This window comes from Hyla sarda, chromosome 1 (genome assembly GCF_029499605.1).
Source record: "Hyla sarda isolate aHylSar1 chromosome 1, aHylSar1.hap1, whole genome shotgun sequence".
NCBI lineage: Eukaryota > Metazoa > Chordata > Amphibia > Anura > Hylidae > Hyla > Hyla sarda.
In genome coordinates, this window is record NC_079189.1 from 287,405,199 (window position 1) to 287,427,618 (window position 22,420).

Here is a 22,420-nt window from a genome sequence, read left to right on the forward strand (position 1 = left end):
GGAGGTGACTGGCTGTTATATGAGAGGCATGTGCAGGCTTGTAGCTCACAGGCTGGGAACGAGTCCTGAGCTGAGACTACTGAACTTCCGGTGGAAGGACCAGAACCCTTTCAGCATTAGTCCTAAAAGCTGTACACTTACTATGAAAAGCATAGGATGCTGCTTGCAGACCAGGCATAGAAGAGTGACCCCTAGTGGCCAAAAGTATAAAATGAAAAAACTGGTATAAATATTAATATTTTTTAATGAAGATATATTACAATATCTCTTCATTAATGATTATGAACAACATATTAAAAGTTTTTGTTGATGACAGGTACTCTTTATGTCTTTGGCTTCAAAAACCTCTCCATAGGGCCTCCAGAAGTAAACTATGGGCTGAATGCCCTAGACCTACCCTGCCTCATAAACCCGTTAACACCCCTGACATTGATCCCACTCTCGTAAAGTTTTTGAACGAATCAGGAAAATATCCCAAAAAGGGTGTGGCTCGTTGTTTTAGAACTATCCAAGACAGATTCCTGGATCTTTTGGGCCCTTTGACCAGAATCTTGGATCTTTCTGAGGAGGCTTTATCCTCTGACACTCCCATGAGACATCAATATTCTATGGGCCCAAAGGGCCATCTGCTTATTTGGGAATATAAATGCATCTATATCCACGGAGCGCAAGAGATAACTTCTTATGAAGCTTGATCCCCAACTAATCCATTTAACTTCTTCGGAAGCCAGCTCCCTACTGTCGGTTTCCTTTTCGAAGACAGCTTTATAAAAGAAATTAAAGGAGATCTGTAGTGCTCTGAACTTATCCCCTAAGGGGATCTCCTGTATGGGGCCACAGCAATGTACAGGAAAGGGGGCGTTCTGTCCCCGCATTACGCGGCAGCCGGCATGCTCCTCCATGAATCCCATAGAGATATGTCAGGTATCAAAATGAATACTTAGAAATCATTGGCATATTTTGGAAAACAACAAATTCCTCAGCGATAAACTACCTAAACACCCAGCAGTAACATTCCGAAGGGTACCATCCATCAAAAATCAATGGAATGGTAGAGAATATCTTAATGAACGTAACCTTTGTATATGCGTACTGAATGTATTTTAACTTCACTGTGCTGTCTTGTTACAAACAATTTGCCTGACAAAGAGTCCGGTACAGACCAGAAACGTGTTGTCTGTGTATCTACCAAATAAACCATTTAAAAGGGATACCACAGTGTTCCTTACCCTTCAACATCCAGATTGCCACCGCCAGTATCGGCCCATTTTTCCACTACTCCTTCTATTGTCTTGGTATAACTTGGCTTCGATGTAATTCTCCACAACTTGATTGGAGAACCGGAAAAATTATTGGCTCGGGACAGCACTGTCAAAATCTTTGTCTCAGGCCAGTCTAGCCTAAAGTTGTTGTTCGTCCTCTTCCTTTACCTGGTCTACCTGTACCTTATCAAGATTTTTGGGAGGTATTCTGTATGAAGCAGGCCGAATCTCTACCCCCACATCGTCCTTCCGATTGCCCCCATTGATTTATTGCCAGGTACCACACCTCCTCGTTGAAGAATTTAACCCATTATCGGTTCCTGAGACCCAAGCCATGGCGAAGTATATCTAGGAGAACCTCCAAAAGGGTTTTATACATAAGTCCTCTGCTCCTGCCGGAGCAGGATTCTTCTTTGTGGGAAAGAAGGATGGTTCTCTCCGACTTTGTATTGACTACAGGGGACTTAAAAAGATTACGGTCCGTCTCTGGGGAGCCAAGGTCTTCTCCAAGTTGGTCCTATGGGGTGCATACAACCTTATTCGTATCCACGAGGGAGATGAATGGAAAATGGCCTTCAATACTTGTGATTGGACATTTTGAGTATCTCGTGATGCCTTTTGGTCTCTGCTATCTTCCGGGACTTTCTCTACACCTGTGTTGTCGTGTACCTAGATGACATCTTGATCTTCTCTACCAACGTAGAGGAGCATCATACACATGTTCGTCAGGTTCTTCAACACCTTCGGAAGAATCATTTCTATGCCAAACAGGAGAAATGCCTTTTCGAGGAGTCTAGTCTCCCGTTTCTCGGCTACATTGTTTCTCATCAAGGCCTGCAGATGGATTGAGATAAACTGTCTCCGGTATTGGATTGGCCTCGTCCTTCTGGCCTACAGGCTATTCAATTATCAATTATTTTCCTTGGTTGCTCCGATTGTGGCTCTCACCAAAAAGGGCTCTAATACCAAGACATGGCCTCCTGAGGCCGAACAGGCCTTCTCCCATTTCAAGTCTGCATTTGCCTCTGCTCCTGTGCTTTCAAGACCTGATCCGTAGAACCCCTTCGCTTTGTAGGTTGATGTCTCTTCTTTTGGAGCCGGTGCCAAGGGCCAGACTGTAATTTGTGGTTTCTTTCCAAGATTTTCTCACCTTCTGAAAGTAATTACTTCATTGGAGATGGAGAACTCCTTGCTATTAAGCTTGCCTTGGAGGAATGGCGACATTTATTGGAAGGGTCTTCTCATCCGGTCAGCATCTACACAAATCATAAAAATCTTCTGTACCTTCAGTCTGCTCAGCGATTGAATCCTCGTCAGGCAAGGTGGTTTTTGTTCTTTTCTACAATCAATTTCTACATTCACTTCCGTCCAGCTAACAAGAACATCAGAGCTAATGCTCTTTCCAGGTCCTCTGACATCATAGGTTTGAACTCCATGCCAAGGCATATTATTTCTCCTGATCGCTTGATTTCTGTCGCTCCTGCCGATATTCAGCAAGTTCCTCCTGAAAAATCCTTTGTGCCCACCAGATTGACCCCACTTCAGTACCTTGGGTCTCCTTCGTCTCTGTTGGCAGGTCATCCTGGTGTACGCAAGACTTTACTCCTAATTTCTCGGCATTACTGGTGGCCGCATCTAGAACGTGATGTTTCCGATTTTGTCCGTTCCTGTGCCCATGACAAAACTCCTCGGCAGAAACCAGCTGGACTCTTGCAGCCTTTGCCCAATCCAAAGACTCCCTGGTCCCACATCGCTATGGATTTTATCACCGATCTGCCTCCTTCCCGTAATAGCACGGTAATTTGGGTTGTGGTCGATCGGTTTTCCAAAATGAAACATTTCCTCCCTCTTCCTGGCCTTCCATCTGCTCCATAGCTGGCGAAGTATTTCTTGCTTCATATCTTTGGTCTGCATGGTCTTCCACAGCATATCGTTTCGGTTTGCGGAGTTCAGTTTGTTTCTAAATTCTGGCAAGCTTTTTGTACCCGTCTTGACATCAATCTTGACTTCTTCTCTGCCTACCACCCTCATTCCAATGGCCAGGTGGAGAGGGTTAATCAAATTTTGGAGACTTATCTTATCATTTTGTTTCAGCTTGTCAGGACGATTGGGTTGACCTTCTCCCTTGAGCAGAATTCTCATATAATTATAAGGATTCCGAGTCTACAAGGTCTTCTGCCTTTTTTGATGTTTATGGTCTTCATCTCCATTCTCCTCTTCCACTTCCAGTTTCTTCCGGTGTGCCAGCTGTTGATGAGCTTGCATCCATTTGGCATCAAACTTCCATTTGGCATCAAACTCGTCAGTCTCTGTCTCATGCTGATGGAAGTAGAAGATCTCCTCCGTCCCTTTCTCCTGGTGATAAAGTTTGGCTTTCCTCCAAATATATTCGGTTCAAGATACCCTGCTACAAGCTTGGTCCTTGCCATCTTGGTCCCTTACAAGTCTTGCAAAAAATTCAAGAAACAGGCATGGACAATATAAAAATCACACCTGAAAGCAGATATAAAGGAGAGAGGTTCACTTCGTCTTTGCATTGTGTGTCTGTGTGTGCCACACTAAGCATGGACAACAGAAAGAGGAGAAGAGAACTGTCTAAGGACTTGAGAACCAAAATTGTGGAAAAATATCAACAATCTCAAGGTTACAAATCCATCTCCAGTGATTTAGATTTGCCTTTGTCCACAGTGTGCAACATTATCAAGAAGTTTGCAACCCATGGCACTGTAGCTAATCTCCCTAGGCATGGACGGAAGACAAAAATTGATGAAAGGTGTCAATGCTGGTGGATAAGCAGCCCCAAACAAGTTCCAAAGATATTCAAGCTGTCCTGCAGGCTCAGGGAGCATCAGTGTCAGCGCGAACTATCCGTCAACATTTAAATTAAATGAAATGCTATGGCAGGAGACCAAGGAGGACCCTGCTACTGACACAGAGATATAAAAAAGCAAGACTATGTTTTGCCAAAATGAACTTGAGCAAGCCAAAAATCCTTCTGGGAAAATGTCTTGTGGACAGATAAGACCAAGATAGGGCTATTTTGGTAAAGCACATCATTCTACTGTTTAAAAAAACCGGAATGAGGCCTACAAAGAAAGGAACAAAATACCTACAGTGAAATATGGTGGAGGTTAAGTGATGTTTTGGGGTTGTTTTGCTGCCTCTGGCACTGGGTGCCTAGAATGTGTGCAAGGCATCATGAAATCTGAGGATTACCAATGGATTTTGGGTCACACTGTACAGCCCAGTGTCAGAAAGCTGGGTTTGCGTCCGAGATCTTGGGTCTTCCAGAAGGACAATGACCCCAAACATACGTCAAAAAGCACCCATAAATGGATGACAACAAATCGCTGGAGAATTCTGAAATGGCCAGCAATGAGTCCAGATCTAAATCCCTTTAAACACCCGTGGAGAGATCTTAAAATTGCTGTTGGGAAAAGGTGCCCTTCTAATAAGAGAGACCTGGAGCAGTTTGCAAAGGAAGAGTGATCCAACATTCCGGCTGAGAGGTGTAAGAAGCTTATTGATGGTTATAGGAAGCGACTGATTTCAGTTATTTTTTCCAAAGGGTGTGCAACCAAACTTTTTTTAGTTCCAATACACAAAAAAGGAATAAACATGTGTATAGCAAAACATGTGTTACTGCAATCCTTTTCTGTGAGAAATACTTCATTCTCTAAAACATATATATATATATATATATATATATATATATATATATATTTGAAATGCGTGTAAATACAAGTAAAATATGTTTTCATTTTCATTTCTTTCATTATAGTCATATACAATGATATGCCGATATTAGAAATGTTTTAAATGCCTTGGACATTAGAAGCATGTGGCAGTGAAAAGGTTGCAGGGCATGCAATATCGGGCAATATAATATATAGCCGTTGAGGTGAATAGTGAGAAGACTGCAGATGTGACTACTAGAGCTCTGTACAACAACACAGCATACACACTTGTACAGCAGTAACTCTCTCGCCCACTAGAGCAGTCTACCCCTCCTTCTCTCTCCCATAGTCCTTTTCACTATACACATGACGTCAGAGCAGCTCTGACATTGTACAGCACTGCTCCTCTGTGAATCTCTCCGGCTGAGCATCTGCTCCTGGATCTTATATAAAGCCAGCAGGATGGGAGCCCCTGAACACTGGAGCTGTGACCTCAGCCTTTTGCTGTCACTTATAGTTATAGTGTCTGCTGTCAGTGCAGGGGATCCTTTTGACGCCCAGCTAGGAGACATCTCCTCCTGCAGCCAACAGTGTCAGCTCACCTTCAAGCTCAAGAGCTCTTCAGAAGTAAGTACCTGAGTACATCTATCTATCCATCAATCTATCTTAGATATAATAGCCCTCAATATATAAGAAAAGAAATGTGTATCTGTATATATTTAGGGCCACCACTTGGGCATCCATAGTAAATCGAACCGCTTGCATCCATCCTTCCAATGTTTTTATACCCTCCTTCCATGCAGTATTATTTTAACATTTCAGTGTCATGTACAATTAAGATGGTGGTCACTGACATGTGATTGCTTCCCATATAATGAGTAGGTGGTTACTTCTGATGCACTGCCATTACTACCTCTCCACAGTGTATGTTTAGTCTTTTATTTGCCTGTCATTTCTCATTCTCCATCTTCTCATGTTCCCAGTGGGTGTTCAATTGCACATCCCTAGTGTGAATGTCACAGCTGCTATGGAATATTACTAATGCTTCCACTGACAATGCATTTAATCTATATAGAGGTGGGGTTGCTATATGCAGCACCTATTTATAGGAATGACTACAAGAAAATAAAAAGACAAGATGCTTTGAAATGACTCGGATTGTGCATGGGATATATAGCTACGTAATGGTTACATATTGTCGTAGTTTATACCAAGAGGTTATTCAAATAAACATAGTCATTTCAGAATAAACAATATTCTGTGCAGAAAACATGTACTGAATACAAGCTCTACTGAAAATAGCTTTCCTAGGCTGCATTGCCTGCAGCCATTGTACATTCAGCAAGGCTTGAACATGATTATGGTGCTTAAGACGGGCCATGACCATCATTTTCTATTCCTTTTTTAAAATTTCATATTTACATGGGTCAGGGATGAGACTGAGATTCCTATTGGTGGTAAATTGTTCATATGTCTCAGGTTTATTACAAACGGACTTGGACAAAGCGGTACCAATGCATTAGTACAGAAGGTGACATTGCAGAAACTAAGCACAAGATGTTTGTTTATGTTTTGTAAACTAAATGTTTTTCAATTCCCTTTTGTTATAATGTCCATATTTGTGCCTAATCCATTTTGTATGTTTCAGGTACAAACTAAAGCTTATTTAATGGTATATTTATACTCAGTTTAGCCAAGAGACACCTTTACTGTAGTGAAGCACCTCCAAACCCATACTGTAGTGAAGCACCTCCAAACCCATACTGTAGTGAAGCACCTCTAAACCCATACTGTGGTGAAGCACCTCCAAACCCATACTGTAGTGAAGCACCTCCAAACCCATACTGTAGTGAAGCACCTCCAAACACATACTGTATTGAAGCACCTCCAAACCCAAACCCATACTGTAGTGAAGCACCTCCAAACCCATACTGTAGTGAAGCACCTCCAAACCCATACTGTGGTGAAGCACCTCCAAACCCATACTGTAGTGAAGCACCTCCAAACCCATACTGTAGTGAAGCACCTCCAAACACATACTGTATTGAAGCACCTCCAAACCCAAACCCATACTGTAGTGAAGCACCTCCAAACCCATACTGTAGTGAAGCACCTCCAAACCCATACTGTGGTGAAGCACCTCCAAACCCATACTGTAATGAAGCCCCTCCAAACCCATACTGTAGTGTAGCACCTCCAAACCCATACTGTATTGAAGCACCTCCAAACCCAAACCCATACTGTAGAGAAGCACCTCCAAACCCATACTGTAGAGAAGCACCTCCAAACCCATACTGTAGAGAAGCACCTCCAAACCCATACTGTAGTGAAGCACCTCCAAACCCATACTGTGGTGAAGCACCTCCAAACCCATACTGTAGTGAAGCACCTCCAAACACATACTGTATTGAAGCACCTCCAAACCCAAACCCATACTGTAGAGAAGCACCTCCAAACCCATACTGTAGAGAAGCACCTCCAAACCCATATTACACAGTTTGTTTTTTGTCTTTAACCATGGAGATGCTGAGGTCTGCATATGTGCTGTAAACACACATTGGGACAGTTTCAATCAGTTTTTCTTATTTATTAGAGCACTAAAAAAAATTGGTGATCAAGATGAACATAACTTCTGGGTTTCCTAGTATGAGTATTCTGGAAAAGTCAAGCCTTATGTAATTTTGTTAGGCCATATATCTTTTATGCCCGTTTTAGTGTTGCATAAAATCACCTACAGCTTGAAAATTAAATGGGTATTACTAGAATTTTGGTTCTATGAATGCAAGACGGGTAGCAGTTAGTTAGTTAGAAGTTAGTCTGGTTGCTAATGTACTTCACCTGTTCTGGTATCAAATTTCTTTGTCTTTCTTTTCCCCTGAAGTTCATTTTTTTGCAGCATACAACATGAGTGTTTAAATGTACATCAACAATAGAGAAACATAGCCACACATCCACCATTTGTTTTTTTTTTATCTACTTGCTTCTCAGTATAATTTCAAAAATTAACAGGTTGTTAGTATACAAAAAGTAACAGGTTGTTAGTATACAAAAAGTACAAGCCCACTCACCACGTCAAGGCCACCTCGTTAGAGTGGGTCCCTAACCTGACACTGGCGTAGCGCCAGGTGGTGACCACTGCCTCAGCGACACCAAGCCCACAGGGGAAATGACTCAGTAGTCAGGCAGCCCCACTGCTGCCCGACCAAGCCCCTGGCTTTGGGCCACACCACCCCACTAAGAATCAGAAACAATGAACACCACAGAGAACCACACCAGTGTGAACACCTACCATGTGCTCCCTGCCAGAGGGCTGGGAGAATGCTAGGAAGAAACCCATATGCAGTCTCCTGCTAATTAAAAATGCCTGGGCCGAATAGGTGGAGTGGAGTGCTGGCCATGGAGTGTTGTTACAGAACTTTTCCATCTTGCATTGTGGCCCAAGACAATACGTCACAAGTCAGGTGCTAAAAGGGGTCTTCGCTGCTTTGTCTGTTATGTGTGAAGCCAGCCCCCCTGATGATGTCACCAGCATACATGTACGTGCCTTCATCATCACACAATTTCATAGCTTGTGTATTAGGTTTTGCTGTGCTACAATGGGTGGGGGGACCGATGTGTGGGAGAGAAATAAGTCACCTCCCACCTTGAAAGAAAAGATCCTGGGGATTGTAGTCTGAGGTGGGGCATTTATATGCAATTTTCCGATACTGAAATAAATTAAAGCTTTTTAAAGGTTATATGGTGCAGTATGCTGTATATAGATGAGTTATCTCATAAATCACCAAATAATTCAATACAGAACTATTTATTCTATGTTAAAAAATTTATCGTGAGTTTTCCCCACTCCAATAAAGCTTTAACTGATACTGGATCCTGAAACAGTTACTCCTTCAAAACTGACTTTATCCTTCAAAACTGACTTCATCATCGGTAGTACTCACCTTTCAAAGTTCTTACTGTTAACAGATTCTTTTGTCTTTTGTTACTATTGAACTTTCTTTTCACAGAAGGAAATTGAATATCTGTGATTTTTTTGGGGTGTAATAATTTTGAGGTTCTCTTGACTGAGGATTTGGTCAATCTGCTGTGGTCAGTGTTTAGCTAAGCATGCAATTCCTTGTGCTGACACTAATCCCAGGAAGTGATTTTTCATGCGGCCTTTCGCTCACAATAAGTGGTTATATGAAGGGCCGCATGAAAAATCACTTCCACATAAAACAATTGCTTGGTCATTTGTGCAGCCTTTCACTTTTAATGCTGTCAGCACCATTTCTCCTCTTTACACAGATAGCTTTTAGTGCCGCATAAGAGATGCAATCAGATGACGGACAAGCAAACAAGCTGATTGCTGAGTCTTTGAGTCTGTGTTCACACTTTGCAGTTTCATTGCAGTATAGTTACAGTACTGCAGCATTTTAAGTGTGATTATTCAGTTTTGTAACAATACCGCAATAGTACAACAATGAAACTGCAGTGCAACTGGAACGTGTGAACACAGCCTTACCCAGTGCAACAAGTGGCCTGTTTGGCCAATAATCAGCCTGGGTCAAATTGTTTGGTTTAGCAGAATCCTGTTGTGCATTTACAAGTGACAACCTTTTACTCCCTAGGATTTTAGAAAGGTACTGAATGTACTGAGGTCCAGATTTACTATAGAATGTAACAATAGTTACCGTACATGTTGGTCTCTAGCTAATCTGTGGAGCAGTACTCTACTCTTGAAAAATAAGGCGCATCCATGGCTGCCCATTAGAGTAACATTTGGGCAAGCTAGAAGCTAGCGTAAATTTCAGCAACAATTTACACTAGTTATCTGGTGGCGCAGGAGGCCTTTAAACTTATATCAGCCTACTTTTTAAAAAGGGGAATAAATGTATGATGCCACATAGTAGCTGCTCCTAAAGGTTTCTAACGAATGACGGATTAAAGGATTGTTAGTTAAAAATCACCATGCTTTATTCACTAAGCCACGTAACCATCTTTAGAGTCAAACAATACAATTATACATAAAAGTTTTGACACATTTAATTTCATTGATGAAAAATGGGTTTAGAAATTATGGAAGAGATATAGAGAGATATTAGCTTCCGTTGATAATATGGTAATGTTGTCCTTTGCGCAATGGGGTCAGAACCCGGCATACCCAGCATCCCTGCCTCTCTCCCCTTTGCTTCCACATGCCCAGCCACCTCACACTCACATGGGTGAAGGGGTCCATGAATATTCACAAGGTGGGCAGGTAAATCAGAAGAGAGGAGATGGAGGCAGAGATGCTGGGTATGCCAGGACCCGCCTCCATTGAAAGGACAACATTAAGTTATACATCATGTTAATCCGGTTCACCTGCATTATAACACTGTGTATTGGGTTTAGTGTGGGTGATTCAGCTGTCAGTTTCTCTATAAGGGAAAGGCTTTTTTTTTTTTTTATCTCCAACAACATAATTGTTTAGCAGTGGTTACGACAGTTCTATATAATATTTCTCCAGTTTATAGAATCAAATACTTGAAAATAGCTTTTGCTGAAATGTGAGAATAAGTACATAAAATGACTCTTCATCATGACATTTTTGTAGCATTTTTGCAGTTTTATCAAAATGCAGAATTCTTTGGGTGTAGGAGGATTCAGTGTTTTTTCTGCATAGCCGTCTCAATAAAACTTAATAAACGCCAAAAAAACACATCTGTACAAAATATCACAAAATATAGACAGCACAAAAATTCAGGTAACAATACACATTGAACTGTTTTTAAAAATCCTACAAAAGGACACAACAGAGTCCTAGCACACATTTCATAATCTGAATAAAATGGTCTAATCTGAAGAGGAATGGCCTATATATATAGATTTTTGGTTAGTTGTACATTGAAATATGCCTTTTTTAGTAAACAGGATGAGCTATGAAAAAGAGTGTGTTGTCTAGTTTACATGGCATTTCTTGTTTTAACTTTTCACACTTTCCTTGTAGCACACTGAATATTGACATGTAAAGCTAGAAAGCATTTATAGAACCAGGCCATATACTTTAAATGATTGCCTTTATTTATTTTATTTTATTTTTTTATATATTCACCGACTTCTTGGAACCTTACCTCTTAAAAGAAAGATGAAAAACAGACTCCCTGCAGAGTGGTCAAGTAGAATATAATATGTGTGAGCAGCAGGATAGTATGTCTATATACTCTTCTCTAGGCATTAAACCTGCTGAGATATGTGTAATAGATGACAAAAAGGTAATGCATTAGAAGCACATGAAACAACATGCTATATCAGTTTATGCCCCTTAATAGTTTAATTAAAAAGGATGTTCTAGTTGTTCAGGCTCTACAACCTCAGCAGATATCAGTTTTCATCTTCTTACCTATTGTTTTTTTTATATTGATTTTACTGTTTCAGAGATCTAAATAATTTTTCATAATATAATGGATTTTGTCCAGTTTAGCCTTTATTATTAAAGAAAATATATTTGCAGCATAGGCTTTAAATAGTAAAGTCATTAAAGGGGTACTCCCGCAGAATTTTTTTTTTTTAACTGCTGCCAGAAAGTTAAATAGATTTGTAAACTACTTCTATTAAAAAATCTTAATCCTTTCACTACTTTTTAGGGGCAATATACTACAGAGGAAATGCTTATCTTTTTAGATTTCTCTGATGTCATGACCACAGTGCTCTCTGCTGACCTCTGCTGTCCATTTTAGGAACTGTCCAGAGTAGGAGAAAATCCTCATAGCAAACATATGCTGCTCTGGACAGTTCCTAACATTTACAGCAGAGGTCAGCAGAGAGCACTGTGGTCATGACATCTGAGAAATCTAAAAACATAAGCATTTCCTCTGTAGTATATAGCCCCTAAAAAGTACTGGAAGGATTTTTAATAGAAGTCATTTACAAATCTGTTTAACTTTCTGGCACCAGTTGATTAAAAAAAAAAGTTTGTCATGGGAGTACCCCTTTAAATAATAAAGTAGAGGCTCTTGTGTATGCCTAATGTATAACTATTTAAGTTTATATGGCACACAAAGGTTGGCTGCCATCTTGATTTCTACACTGCTCAAAAAATAAAATAAATACTTTTGTATTTACATAGTTGAATGTGCTGACAACAAAATGACACAAAAATTATCAATGGAAATCAAATGTATCAAACCATGGAGGTCTGAATATGGAGTCACACTCAAAATCAAAGTGGAAAACCACATTACAGGCTGATCCAACTTTGATGTAATGTCCTTAAAACAAGTCAAAATGAGGCTCAGTAGTGTGTGTGGCCTCCACGTGCCCGTATGACCTCCCTACAACACCTGGGCAGGCTTTTGATGAGGTGGCGGATGGTCTCCTGAGGGATGTCCTCCCAGACCTGGACTAAAGCATCCGCCAACTCCTGGAAGTGGCATTGGTGGATGGAGCGAGACATGATGTCCCAGATGTGCTCAATCGGATTCAGGTCTGGGGAACAGGTGGGCCAGTACATAGCATCAATGCCTTCCTCTTGCAGGAACTGCTGACACACCCAAGCCACATGTGGTCTAGCATTGTCTTGCATTAGGAGGAACCCAGGGCCAACCGCGCCAGAAAATGTATTAACCTATTTTTCTTTTTCTCATTTCAGATCCGTGTATCCTGTAGACTACTTCTGATTCGGTGGACTGCATTGATGACCAGCATTTTTTTTCTTTCTGTTTAATGTAAATAAAATGGTTAACCAGGGCTTGTGGGGGAATACATTTTTTTAAACGTGTTGTGTTTTTTAATTTTTTTATTTGACAGGCTTCGTAGTGGAAGCTGTCTAATAGACGAAGTCCATTACTAAGCTGGGCTTAGCGTTAACCCCAAAAACAGCTATCTCCCAATTATTACCCCAGCACCCACCGCCACAGGGGTGCCGGGAAGAGCCAGTACCAACAGGCCCGGAGCATTAAAAAAATGGCGCTCCTGGGCCTGGGTGGTAACAGGCAGGTGTTATTTAGGCTGGGGAGGGCCAGTAACAATGGTCCTCACCCACCCTGGTAACGTCATGCTGTTGCAGCTTGGTTGGTATTTGGCTGAAAAGAAAAATAGGGGGGACCCTATGCATTTTTATTTTATTTTAATTATTTATGCAAAAGAAAGCATAAGGTTCCCCCTATTTTTTACTCTCAGCCACATACCAACTAAGCAGCAACAGTCTGACATTACCAGGGTGGGCGAGGACCATTGTTATTGGCCCTCGCCAGGCTAAATAAAGCCAGTCTGCTACCGCCTAGGCTCAGAAGTGCCATTTTTGATGCTCTGTTGGTACCAGCATAGGTAATAATTGGAGGTTAGCGCTAGCTGTTTTTGCGGCTAACGCTAAGCCCGGCTTAGTAATGGATTCTGTCTATAAGACAGCTTCCAATACTAAGCCTGTCAAGTAAATAAAATAAAAAAATACAACACGTTTAAAAAAAATATTATTCCAAAAAAACACTCCCCCAAAAGCCCTTGTTAATGATTTTATTAACATTAAATCAAAAAAACGCTGATTACTGTATTACTGTACTCCTCTGAATCTAAAGTAATCCAAAGGATACACGGATCTGAAATGGGAAGTAAAAAACTAAAAATGAGTTAGTGCATTTAGGGGAAAAAAAGGGGTAAAAAAAATGTAATAAACACATACCTTATTTTCCAGCATATAAGACAACCCCCAACTTTTACAGTTAAAAGTTTACAGTTTACAGTTTGGGATATACTCGCCGTAAAAGATTACCCCTCTAGGTACTACCCACACTAGGTTGTCAGTATAGTCCCCCCCACCATTAAGTTGACAGTATAGTTCCCCCCACATTAGGTTGTCAGCATAGTTCCCCCACACTAGATTGTAAGCTTAGTTCCCCAAACATTAGATTGTCAGCATAGTTCCCCCACATTAGGTTGTCAGCATAGTTCCCCCACAATAGGTTGTCAGCATAGTTCCCCACATTAAGTTGTAAGCATAGTTCCGCCCCACATTAGGTTAGCAGTATAGTTCCCCCCACATTAGGTTGGCAGTATAGTTCCCCCACATTAGGTTGGCAGTATAACTCCCCCACATTAGGTTGGCAGTATAGTTCCCCCACATTAGGTTGGCAGTATAGTTCCCCCACATTAGGTTGGCAGCATAGTTTCCCCACACTAGGGTGGCAGTATAGTTCTCCCATATTAGGTTAACATTACATTAATGTTGATGTTAATTATAGAAAAAATTAATTACATAACTAATAACTCTATAAAAAAAAAAGAAACCATCATCCATATCAATACAGCTTAATGCACATTTTGGGGTGGGTAACGTACTGAGCGTTTTTTTTTTTTTTTGTGGCTTCACTATTGTTTATGTGCCTGTTGGTGCTGCACTGTCTTCCTTCCTGACATAAACTCCGGCCTCAGCGCAGCGACCCAAGACTCCGCCCACCAACGTCAGTATATTTTTATATAGTATATTTTTAATATTTTTTAATTTCTGAGGAGGGTGGATGGGTTGTTGTGGGATAGTTGGAGTACAGCTATTTAGTGCCAGGCAGGCCAGTCAGTGTGTCACCCGATGTGGTATGCCCCTCCTCCCCGTCACTCTCTAGCAACGCTACTGGTAATAATCTAAAGGGTAGATAATGAACTTCCGCTATTAACATAAGGGACAACTTTTCTGCTTTAACCACTTAACAACCACGGACGTAAATGTACGTCCTGGTGCGGCGGTACTTAGCACACCAGGACGTACATTTACATCTTGTGTATGACCGCGAGCATCGGAGCGGTGCTCGCATCATACACTGCAGGTTCCGGCTGCTATCAGCAGCTGGGGACACGCCGGTAATGGCGGACATCCACGATTGCATGGATGTCTGCCATTAACCTCTCAGATGCCATGATCAATAAAGATCACGGCATCTGCGGCAATGCACATGTTAAAATAGATGATAGGATCGCCCGCAGCGCTGCTGCCGGGGTCCGATCATCTGTAATGGTGGCCGTAGGTCCCCTTACCTGCCTCCGGCCATCTCCCGGCGTCTTTTGCTCTGGTCTGAGATCAGCGCAGACCAGAGCAGAAGATCCCCGATAATACTGATCAGTGCTATGCCCTATGTATAGTACTGAACAGTATTAGCAATCAACTGATTTCTATTGATAGCCCCCTATAGGGACATAAAAAGTGTAAAAAAAAGTTGAAAAATGTAAAAAAGTGAAAAATTCCCTCCCCCAATAAAAACGAAAAGTGTCCCTTTTTCCCATTTCACCCCAATAAGCGTAAAAACTTTTTTTTATAAACATACATGGTATCGCCGCATGCATAAATGTCTGAACTATCCAAATATAATGTTAATGATTCCATACTGTGAATGGCGTAAACGTAAAAAATTAAAAAACTTTTCCAAAAATGCAGCTTTTTTGTCACATTTTATTAAAACATTTTTTGTATAAAAAGTCATCTAAAAGCTTTATATATGCAAATGTGCTATGAATAAAAATTACAGATGACGGCACAAAAAATGAGCCCTCATACTGCGCCATATACAGAAAAATTTAAAAGTTATAGGTGGTCAAAATAGGGTGATTTTATATTACTGATCTTGTACAAAAAGTTTGAGAATTTTTTTTAAGCGGTACAATATCCATGGGTATCATTTTAATCGTATTGACCTAGAGAATAAAGAACACATGTAAGTTTTACGGTAAAGTGTACAGCGTGAAAATGAAACCCTCCAAAGTGTGTGCAAAACTGTGGTCTTCATTTATATTTCCTCTATAAAAAAAATTATTCTTTGGGTTCGCCGTACATTTTTTGGTAAAATTAGAAGTTTCATTACAAAGTACAATTGGTCACGCAAAAAACAAGCCCTTATATGGGTCTGTAGATTGAAATATAAAAGAGTTATGGATTTTAGAAGGCGAGGAGGAAAAAATGAAAACGCTAAAATTAAATTGGCCTGGTCATTAAAGGGGTTATCCACCATAAGGTGATTTTAGTACGTACCTGGCAGACAGTAATGGACATGCTTAGGAAGGATATGCGCTTGTATTGGAGCTAAATGGCTATGTTGTGAGTCAACCATAACACTCTGGCTAGCTTTTTGCGAACTGGTATTTCCTGTTTGAGTTTTCTTTTTTGACTACAAATCCCATAATTCCATTTTCCTCCCTCCCACACATCAACCAACTAACCCATTGAAACATAAATGAGCTTCATCCATTTAAAAGATCTTTGGTTTTCAATAAGGGGGCCAGAGCTGTTGCATTAGTTGCAGATTGATCTCTCTCCCACCAAGCGATCCCTCCACCCATTGACTAGTGAGTCAAGTCTCGGCCGCATTGCAACCTTAGAAAAATCTGAGACAACAGTAATTTTGTATGCTGTTAAAAATAAATCTTGGGGTGAAAATCACATAAGAATTGTGAGAAAACCGTCACACACAGGTACAGACACTATATTATGAACTACACTAACTTTACAGCCCCTGTAGCATAGTCAAATAAAAAAAATTCCTGGAATACCCCTTTAAGGTCAAAATGGTCTTGGTCCTTAAGGGGTTGAAAAATGCTTTTGTAAGCGGGTTTCCCAGGTTTTGCTTACGTGTGATTTATTTATCAAGGTCGTGCGACTATTTGATAAATAGGTCGCATGTAAGCAAAAGTAATTTAAATATAATTGTCATATAAAAGCCATATGTTTGAAAAGAATGATAAATCTTCTTCTATGTGTAAATGGCTTTATGACCACTTACACTACTTCTTGTGAACTATGACAGTAAATGTATCAATTAGGTAATATATATGTATGTTTAGTTGTTGGTTTTTTTCTCTGCCTGGTAGAGGAGGAAACCCCACTTGCGCTTGCTTAGCATTTCATCTGAGAAGCCTAGAAGATGCTGTTGGTTCACCGCACCAGGGAACTATTTCAGCATAGCCCGAAAAGAGGGAAGCAAGCACCTGCACAATTATTGAGGTGGTCACAGTAAAGTTATTGAAAAGAGACAGCAGGTGGCACTATGCTAACATTATTTTTGGAATATCTGGTGATATGATTTTTTTTTTTTTTTTTTTAATAATACAAAAAATGTCTATTATGGTATGAAAAGCCATTGCCATAAATAAGGCTCATGACATCCATTAAGCAGATGCATGTGACAAATGCCATACAAGCATCCAGAACACATAGACTAACATGGTATTCATTTAATAGATTAATAATTTTTTTGCATATGACAAATGGAAATTCAAACTAACTGACCGCATGGAGACATTGATCTTGTACAGCAGTAGTTTTCTACAATCAAAACAAGGGGGGGAAAAAACAGTCTAACCCCAGCCTTAGATTGGCATTGTTATTTTCAGGGGCAAGACTTCAAGACTTAAAGGGGTACTCCACTGGCGAGCGTTTGGAACATTTAGTTCTAAATTCAGTGTGTACGCTGCGGGGGTCGGCCACGCCCCCACATTCTGTCAGGCAACGCCCCCTCAATGTAAGTCTATGGGACTTGAATTGAGGGGGTATGGTCGATCCCCGCAGCACGCACACAGCGTTCGTAACTAAATATTCCAATCACTGGCCAGTGGAGTACCTCCTTAAGTTTGCCATGGACATTTATCCCAAGTTTTTGCAGAATCTCATGTCAACATTGACAGCTCAAATGGTGATCAACATTTACAATGGAGAAAAAACAGGACTTGCAGAGGTTGCCTTTAAACCTGTTCAATACTACTGGTTTCCCTGGCTGATCTAGTATCCCAGTTCTCTCACTCCTTTCTTCCTCCCTCCTCTTTAATTTAATTTAACCTCTTCAGGATGCCGGGCGTATGCATACGCCCTGCATCCCGAGTCCTTAAGGACGTGGGGCGTATGCATACGCCCGTGGGAATTCCGGTCCCCGCCACTAGCCGGTTGGGGACCGGACATGGATGCCTGCTGAAATCATTCAGCAGGCATCACGGCACATCGCCGAGGGGGGTTCTGAGACCCCGCCATGTCGGCGATCGCAGAAAATCGCATGTCAATTCAGACATGAGATTTTCTGCTATTTCGGGCTCACACGGAAAATAGGGATGATCGGAGCTGTCAGTGACAGCCCCGATCATCCTGAGAGATAGGAGCAAGGTCGCAGTGCTGCGATCTCCTCCTATCTCCTGCCATTGGTCGGAACTGATTATGACCAATGGCAGCGCAGGACAGTGGGTTGTCATGGCAACCCCCCGTTCTGCCCACCCCTGGATGTCGGGCAGAATGGGGGGAGAAGATGGAGACCGGTACCTTACCTGAAGATGGCGTAGGGACCGAAGATCCTCATGGAGACTGCAGAGATCCCGACTCAGGTAGGGAAACGACGGGGGGCGAATGAAAGTGGAAGTAAAGCGGTCTTTACTGTGGCAACCATTAGGAAGGCAGAACTGCAACTCCCAGCATGCCCAGACAGCCAAAATGCTGGAAGTTGTAGTTTTGCAATATCTGTAGGGTCACAGTTTGGAGACCACTGTTACAGTGGTGCCAAAACGGTAGCCCTCCAGATGTTGCCAAGGTACAACTAGACTTTGGGAGCTGTTGTTCTGTAACATCTGTCCCTTCAGATTTAGCAATTTTCATGAAATTTTTTAAAATTGCTGCTCTACTTTAAAGCCCTCAAATTTTTTCAAAAAGTAAAAATATGTCCATTTTATGATGCCAACAAAAAGTGGACATATTGTATTTATGAATAAAAATTTAATTTATTTGGAATATCCATTTTCCTTACAAGCAGAGAGCTTCAAAGTTAGAAAAATGCAAAATTTTCAAAAATTTCATGAAATTTTGTGATTTTTCACCAAAAACTGATGCAAGTAACGACGAAAATTTACCACCAAAATAAAGTAGAATATGTCACGAAAAAACAATGTCAGAATCAGAATATTCGGTAAAAGTGTTTTAGAGTTATTAATGCGTAAAGCGACAGTGGTCAGAATTGCGAAAAAGGGCTGCGTCCTTAAAGTGTAGCTCCCACCATCCATTTTTTTTTCTTTCTGTCCCTGCCTATTGCCCATCTATCCCTAACCCCCTCCCTGCCTTTACATTTTTTTTTTACTATATTAAAATGCCTTTTTGTCTGCCTGGCAGTGTGCTCACTACCAGGCAGACTTCCCCAGCAGGCACCACGTCACTGATGCCTGCTGGGGCCGGCATTTCCGCCCTTAGCTCACTATACAGGGTGCCTCCAGCTGTTTCACCACTACAACTCCCAGCTTGCCCTGACATCTACTGGCTGTCAGGGCATTCTGGGAGTTGTAGTGGTGAAACAGCTGGAGGCACCCTGTGGTGAAAACAATAACTTTGTTTAACCAGCGCAGCAGTGCTACTTCGGGAGCAGCAGTGGCGGCGCTCTCCCGAACCCCGCTGCCCGCTTTTTCTTTTAAATCAACTGGTGGCAGAAAGTTAAACATATTTGTAAATTACGTCTATTAAAAAATCTTAATCCTTCCTGTATTTATTAGCTGCTGAATACTACAGAGGAAATTCTTTTCTTTTTGGAATGCTCTCTGATGACATCACGAGCACAGTGCTCTCTGCTGACGTTATTATAATAATAATAATAACGCTTTATTTATTATTGTCCTTAGTGGGATTTGCTGCCTTTAGCATGCATCTGCTATGCATCTGCTATGCATGGTTGTTAAAATGGACAGAGATGTCAGCAGAGAGCACTGTGCTCGTGATGTCATCAGTGTTCCAAAAAGAAAGGAATTTCCTCTGTAGCATTGAGCAGCTAATAAGTACTGGAAGGATTAAGATTTTTTAATAGAAGTAATTTACAAATATGTTTAACTTTCTGCCACCAGTGATTTAAAAGAAAAAAGGTTTTCACCGGAGTACCCCTTAAGGGGTTAAATTCCAATTTGTGTTTTTGTGAAAAGAAAATTGAATACCTACAGAAAACCTATACAAGCATGGGGGAACATGCAAACTTCTGGTTGATGTTTATTGTGGTCAGATTTGAACTCTGGACTCTAACAATGCCAGTTCCATATTCAGAAAAAAAAAATTGTAACCTAAATATGGCAAAACACATCAATGACCAATTTTCCATCTCTTGAAATCTAGTACTTATACAGTAGCTTGTGTATAATTTATTATTTTTTAAGAAAGGCATTCAGATATAGAAATAGAAGTGTATGCTCTAGGTGCCATGCCATGGCTGTCATTTTCCTGGAACTTTTTAATTTGAACGGTGGATAGGCTTTCATGGTTCCTCAGCTGTTCATTGAACTCCTCGGCAGGCAGGTGCTTTTTCAAGAAATATGGAATATGTTGTGATGTGATTTTAGACAAAATAATAGTGCCCAACTGTCACAATACCAACAGTTTTTTTTTGTTAGTTCTGATCTTGCATTTCATTTCTATATACACTGCTCAAAAAAATAAAGGGAAGACTTAAACAACACAATGTAACTCCAAGTCAATCACACTTCTGTGAAATCACACTGTCCACTCAGGAAGCAATACTGATTGACAATCAATTTCACATGCTGTTGTGCAAATGGAACAGACAACAGGTGGAAATTATAGGTGATTAGCAAGACATCCCCAATAAAGGAGTGGTTCTGCAGGTGGTGACCACAGACCATTTCTCAGTTCCTATGCTTCCTGGCTGATGTTTTGGTCCCTTTTGAATGCTGGCGATGCTTTCACTCTAGTGGTAGCATGAGACGGAGTCTTCAACCCACACAAATGGTTCAGGTAGTGCAGCTCATCCAGGATGGCACATCAAAGCGAGCTGTGGCATGAAGGTTTGCTGTGTCTGTCAGCGTAGTGTCCAAAGCATGGTGGCGCTACCAGGAGACAAGCCAGTACATCAGGAGAAGTGGAGGAGGCCGTAGGAGGTCAACAACCCAGCAGCAGGACCGCTACCTCTGCCTTTGTGCAAGGAGGAGCAGGAGGAGCACTGCCAGAGCCCTGCAAAATGACCTTCAGCTGGCCACAAAAATGGTCAGAAACAGACTCCATGATGATGGTATGAGGGCCCTACGTCCACAGGTGGGGGTTGTACTTACAACCCAACACCGTGCAGGACGTTTGCCATTTGTCAGAGAACACCAAGATTGGCAAATTCGCCACTGTGCCCTGTGCTCTTCAGGGATGAAAGCAGATTCACACTGAGCACATGTGGCAGAGTCTGGAGATGCCGTGAAGAACGTTCTGCTGTTCTGCTGCTGGTTTGGTGGTGGGTCAGTAATGGTGTGGGGTGGCATTTCTTTGGGGGCCGCACAGCCCTCCATGTGCTTGCCAGAGGTAGCCAGACTGCCATTAGGTACCGAGATGAGATCCTCAGACCCCTTGTGAGACCATATGCTGGTGCGGTTGGCCCTGGGTTCCTCCTAATGCAAGACCATGCTAGACCTCATGTGGCTGGAGTGTGTCAGCAGTTCCTGCAAGAGGAAGGCATTGATGCTAATGACTGGCCCGCCCGTTCCCCAGACCTGAATCTGATTGAGCACGTCTGGGACATCATGTCTCGCTCCATCCACCAACACCACGTTGCACTACAGGCTGTTCAGGAGTTGGCGGATGTTTTAGTCCCGGTTTGGGAAGACATCCCTCAGGAGACCATCCACAACCTCATCAGGAGCATACCCAGGCATTGTAGGGAGGTCATACAGGCACATGGAGGCCACACACACTGCTGAGCCTCATTTTGACTTGTTTTAAGGACATTACATCAAAGTTGGATCAGCCTGTAGTGTAGTTTTCCACTTTGATTTTGAGTGTGACTCCATATCCAGACCTCCATGGGTTGATAAATTTGATTTCCATTGATAATTTTTGTGGGATTTTGTTGTCAGCACATTCAACTATGTAAAGTATTTCATATGATTAGTTCATTCATTCAGATCTAGGATGTGTTATCTTAATGTTCCCTTTATTTTTTTTGAGCAGTGTATTTTTATTTGTGATTGTTTCATTGGGGTTAAGATATTTTATTGACTGTTTAGAGTCTACTTTGCTTAAAGACTTGAAATCTTGACGGTTAAGCTTTTTCGACCTCTTGCCTATTGCAGCACATTTCTTCATTGATCATCTTTCAGTCTGGGTCATTACTCCTGATTACCACCATTACAGAGACAATAATAATGAAGCCATCATGATCGCACTTACTTAGGCACCTCTGTATGGATGTCACTATGCCAAGAGAGGCAAAAAAGATAATGTCGTGGTTTATCCAGGCACAAGATGGTAATAGTACCAATAAAGGAAATAGACTCGAATAATTACACCATCAATTACAGCTTGTTTTATTACTGCAGTGGAAATGAGGACATTAAGGAAACAGTATAATTATTTGGGATGGTGTAGAATTGGTAATAAATAGGAAAAGGAGGGTTATCAGATAAATTCAACATTTTTAAATGTTTGTAAAAAAAAAAAAAAAAGCTATTGAGTTTTAAGCTTTTTCATAGCATTTTTCATTGATGTCACAGTACAGAAATAATACACACAGTGATGTCAAAGTACAGAGGGAGTGC

The 22,420-nt window shown here is 41.3% G+C and overlaps 1 protein-coding gene and 1 long non-coding RNA gene across 2 annotated transcripts in view; one reads left to right on the forward strand and one right to left on the reverse strand.

Moving 5' to 3' along the window:
• The first annotated feature begins 5,302 nt into the window (after nucleotides 1-5,302).
• The window catches only part of TMEM59L (transmembrane protein 59 like), a 174,089-nt gene continuing 156,971 nt past the window's right edge, over nucleotides 5,303-22,420 (forward strand). The window contains exon 1 of the mRNA XM_056574802.1: nucleotides 5,303-5,566. Coding sequence (XP_056430777.1) covers nucleotides 5,402-5,566 — 165 coding nt within the window. The 5' untranslated portion in view covers nucleotides 5,303-5,401. The remainder of the gene's footprint in view (nucleotides 5,567-22,420) is intronic.
• The window catches only part of LOC130369483 (uncharacterized), a 219,520-nt gene continuing 208,143 nt past the window's right edge, over nucleotides 11,044-22,420 (reverse strand). Inside the window, exon 4 of the long non-coding RNA XR_008892776.1 lies at nucleotides 11,044-11,143. This is a non-coding gene — a long non-coding RNA (uncharacterized LOC130369483). The remainder of the gene's footprint in view (nucleotides 11,144-22,420) is intronic.